The 4,381-nt window shown below is 34.0% G+C and overlaps 1 protein-coding gene across 1 annotated transcript in view; it reads left to right on the top strand.

Moving 5' to 3' along the window:
- LOC107738679 (GTPase IMAP family member 6-like) overlaps positions 1–4,381 on the top strand; it is a 9,030-nt gene that overhangs the window by 3,062 nt on the left and 1,587 nt on the right. The window contains exons 2-3 of the mRNA XM_016550470.1: positions 346–905; positions 951–1,229. Coding sequence (XP_016405956.1) covers positions 346–905; positions 951–1,229 — 839 coding nt within the window. The remainder of the gene's footprint in view (positions 1–345; positions 906–950; positions 1,230–4,381) is intronic.

Raw genomic sequence — 4,381 nt, forward strand, 5'->3', positions numbered from 1 at the left:
CATTATTTACTGTCTTTACATTTATTTTGAAAGATGAAGCTCGGGATTATGGTAAGGGGCGTTACATTTCCGACGAGTGCTTGCGGTGTTCGTCCAGTCACAATGCACTGGGTCAGCTGGCCAATCAGAGCAGACTGCGCTTGTCAAAGGAGGGGGCTTTGTTGAAAACGACGTGTTTGGGAGAGGCGGGGCATAGAGGACCTACAATAATGTACAGTATTTGAAAAATAATGTGTTTTTTGAACATTAAAGCATGTCAACATATTCTGTTACACCAAATACACAAAATAATTATCTTTAAAATAGCATCATATGACCCCTTTAATCTTTACCTTTCTCTTCCAGCTTCTCACGATGATGAGGTGAGGATCCTGATGGTGGGAAGCCGAGGTCAGTCCAGATTCAGCGCTGCAGATCTTCTGTCAGGAAGGAAAGACGGTGGACAGGAGGACAGAGAGATTGTAAAGACTCCAGTAATTACAGACGAGGCTCGTAGAATGATGCTGGTCACTGGACCAAACCTCTGTGAGGAGGACACAGCGAGACAGACCTTCACAACAGCGCTGTTTCTCTCGTCTCCTGGACCTCACGCCGTTTTAATGCTCCTGAATCTGGTAGATCAACAATCACAACAGTGTGATATTGTGAAACGAGCCCAGGAGCTGCTGGGAGCAGAAGTCCTGCAGTACTGCATTGTTCTTCTGCTCCAAAATCACCAGGAACGTTTCACAGGAGCGTCCAGAGGGATTGCTGGAGAAATGATCAACGCATGTGGAGGAAGATTTCACATCATAAGAGACTCTGAAGCAAAACCTGCTCAAAGAGCAGCTCTCGTAGCGGAAATAGACAAGTTAGTTTGGCTCAATAGTGACAAATTTTACTTAGTATTGAGACAAGATACTCTTGTAGTACAAACACTACAAGAAATAGAGAACAAACTTAAAGAAGAGACCAGTCAAAATGTAAATGAAGAAAATCCAGTCTTGCCTCTAATATATGACACTTTCGGAGGAGTTGTTGGAATTGTAGGATGGATTTTCTTCATTGCACTGAATGCTGCTGTTATTTTCACTAAAGGAAAACATGAACTTTGTAATTTTGGAGCAATAATATGCATACTTGTTATTTTCATGGTCACATTAAGAAATAATATGAGTCCAAATGTTGCTGTACCAATAAATTTGATTCTATCCTCAACATTTACTATTGCAGTTTCATTAGCTTACTCAGTAAATTTATTGCGTAAACATAAAATATTAAAAGTTTTAGTCATTTTACTTTCATATTCTAGTACAGTGATTATATTAGGTCTAGGACTGACTGTAGGAACAGTTGTCAGTATACAGACGTGGTCAGATGTGCTCATAGCTTGCCGTGCTGCTCCTGGGATCACATTTGGGGCTTATTTATTAACCGTTCATTTCACTGTACCGGATCAAAAGTATGTTCAGACACCTTTGCAGTTAATTTTATTCTTTGTACTTATTTTTTTCTTGTTTTTTTCATTTGGAGTGACACTCTCAGTGGGGTTTACGACTGTATTTGCTCTGTTCGGTGTGAAGATGTCAGTAATCCTGCTAATATTAGGATTTACAATAGCATATTTCCATTTAAAGAGTGAAACGGTGATGTTTGTTGTTTTTGTCCTGGTTTTTCCATTATGTTGTGTATTTATTGGTTCTTCTTCCATTTTGTTTTTATTACGGTTTGTGGTGAATTTGGTCTTAGCATTTTAAGAAATCATAGCACTTTATTGTTGGGATCTTCTTTGTTTATATACAGTACTTTGAAGCCAGTTATAGTGACTAAATCACAAAAGACACCGACAGACTTTTGGTCAAAACCAGAGCAAATGTTGATTTTATTCTTAAGTTAATATTTAAAACATATTAATAGTTTCTTTACCATTGTACATTACAATGTAATTTCCACAACATCTCATGTGATGTATTGTGTTTATTTTTTATTATTTAATGAATCAATGAAATTACTAATTCATTTGTCCTATTAAGGCCATTTTATGTATGTAAATACCAAAAACAAAACATGTATATATTGACACTTTTTGCATGATTTTGCACAAATAAAAACAAAAATTACAGAATTTTCCTGTTATGAATTTTTGAAAAATTAAATACTTAATATGTTTTAAGTTTAATCTTAACTCTTTGTTTAGATCTCATTTACTTGTTATGAAATGTCTTGACTGTCAAATTCACTATAATACATAATGACTCTTAATCTTTAACCATTTGAGTTGAAAATATTGAAGATTTTACTTTAGAACAGCTGCTATCATCTACTAAACATCAGCTGGACAAATGAACAAAGGCACTCACTGTAACAGTCTGCAGTCGCTCTGGATAAAGACGTCTGCTAAATGTCCACTTACTTCCTCTGCAGCTCTGCAGACAAACCAATGCAGTTTTACTGCAAATAATTCAAATCATGTTGATGTTGTGATTTTAACCAGCGGTGCAGATCAGATGTTCACATCTGGAGATTTAACTGCAAATAAACATAATACAGAAAGTATGAAACTTACATAAAATCTCACCAATCACACTCCTCCATCACTAAAAATATCACGATCAAATACTGTGGAATCAGTTCAAATATCCCTGTGGCTTATGCTTTGTTAAAATAAAAATAATTTAAATATCATCTAGAAGTCTATAAACCTAGTGATCAATGTTACTTTACAAACCCTTAATGCATTACATGAGCATTACTATTTTGACAAGTAATAGTAAACTTTAAATGTAATTATTAATATAAATAATTAAAGATTAATATCAATATATTAAAATACAGAATTAGATTTAAGATATAAAGCTTTTAAAATGGCAAAGCGTACACATTTTTAAGATCACTGTTGACCTACATAAATGATAAATTAATAAATTCACATTCAGATCATATATATTCAGATGCTTTCTTTCAGCAGTCCTATTGAGCTTTCACTGCAGCAGTGTTTCCTCTTATTTTGTAAATGTGTTTAAATCATTCATATATTCATAATGATCTGTTGTCCTTCAGAAGGGAAGTGAATCTCGCTGACTTTATGTTTTATGTGAATGGCTGTTCACACTTTTATGCTGACAGACTGTAGAGCTAATCATAAACTCACGGTCAACTTTATCAACGATCAGCTGATAAAGAAAACATATAGCGAGAATTGTGTGACCAAACTTGTGAATTGTGAGAAATTTTTTTTTTTTTTTTCATGTTTTTTTTTTTTTTTGTTGCTTCATGGGACAGCCCAGGTTTAAAGATGAAATTAACCAAAACAAAAACAGACTGGCTCCTCATATTGATTCTTGCATTTACATGACTTGACAATAGACAAGTTAGGATTTTACTCAGTATGAGACAAGAAAATGACAATCAAGATTTGTATGAAGAAAAAAGAAAATGACAATCAAGATTTGTATGAAGAAAACTCGCTCTTGTCTGTAAACAGTAAGTTAATATGACACTTTAGGAGGATTTTCCTGGTTTCATCTACACTAAAGTAAACGACAACATTTTGAATTTCGAGGCAACATTTGCTGCACTTGTATTGTTTATGGTCTATCTAAGACACATTCTGAGTCCAGGTGTCTCCATACCCTTACCAAAAAGTAGTATACTTCAAGTTTATTTTATTAAGTATACTTAAGTAAAGTTCAAGTATATTTTATGTAGCAAGTATACAAATATCAGTGTACTAGTAGTATACTTGTAAGTGTACTATTTCAATACTCCTTGGGACTAAATTGGCCCACTTTCTAGTATATAAAAGTATACTTTCGCTAAATTTGAGCTTGGTATCATGGTATCAGTTCTATAATGACCACAAAATGTTTTCTAATAGTGATATAATACAAACAACCTTAAACCTATTACTCAAAATGTTGTTTAAAAAAGCCTACTTGTGGCAGTAATATGTTAGGATACATATAGATAGTAATACTGCGGTACTTCACCTTGGCACTGACTTTTTACATGATTCTAGTAGCATGTTGTTTATAATGTCCAAAACATTGTAAAGTCGTGGTGTTTTAATGCTTTCGTGTACTCTTTGGTCGGAGAATGAGTTTACCTAAGCTGCACATCAGCTGTTGAACTCAATAAAGGTCTTCATCTCCAGTGTTGGGGGTAACGCATTACAAGTAACGCAAGTTACGTAATCAGATTACTTTTTTTCAAGTAACTAGTAAAGTAACGCATTACTTTTTAATTTACAAGAGAATATCTGAGTTACTTTTTCAAATAAGTAATGCAAGTTACTTTTTTTCCTCCAATTTATTGATTGACAGCTCTCCTGTCCCCATGTTGAGAGAAATCAGAAGATGTTACTGTAGTTCAAAATAAATATGAATATGAATTAATTCATCTC

This window comes from Sinocyclocheilus rhinocerous, unplaced genomic scaffold, assembly GCF_001515625.1.
Source record: "Sinocyclocheilus rhinocerous isolate Xijiao unplaced genomic scaffold, SAMN03320098_v1.1 scaffold401, whole genome shotgun sequence".
In the NCBI taxonomy this organism is placed as follows: domain Eukaryota; kingdom Metazoa; phylum Chordata; class Actinopteri; order Cypriniformes; family Cyprinidae; genus Sinocyclocheilus; species Sinocyclocheilus rhinocerous.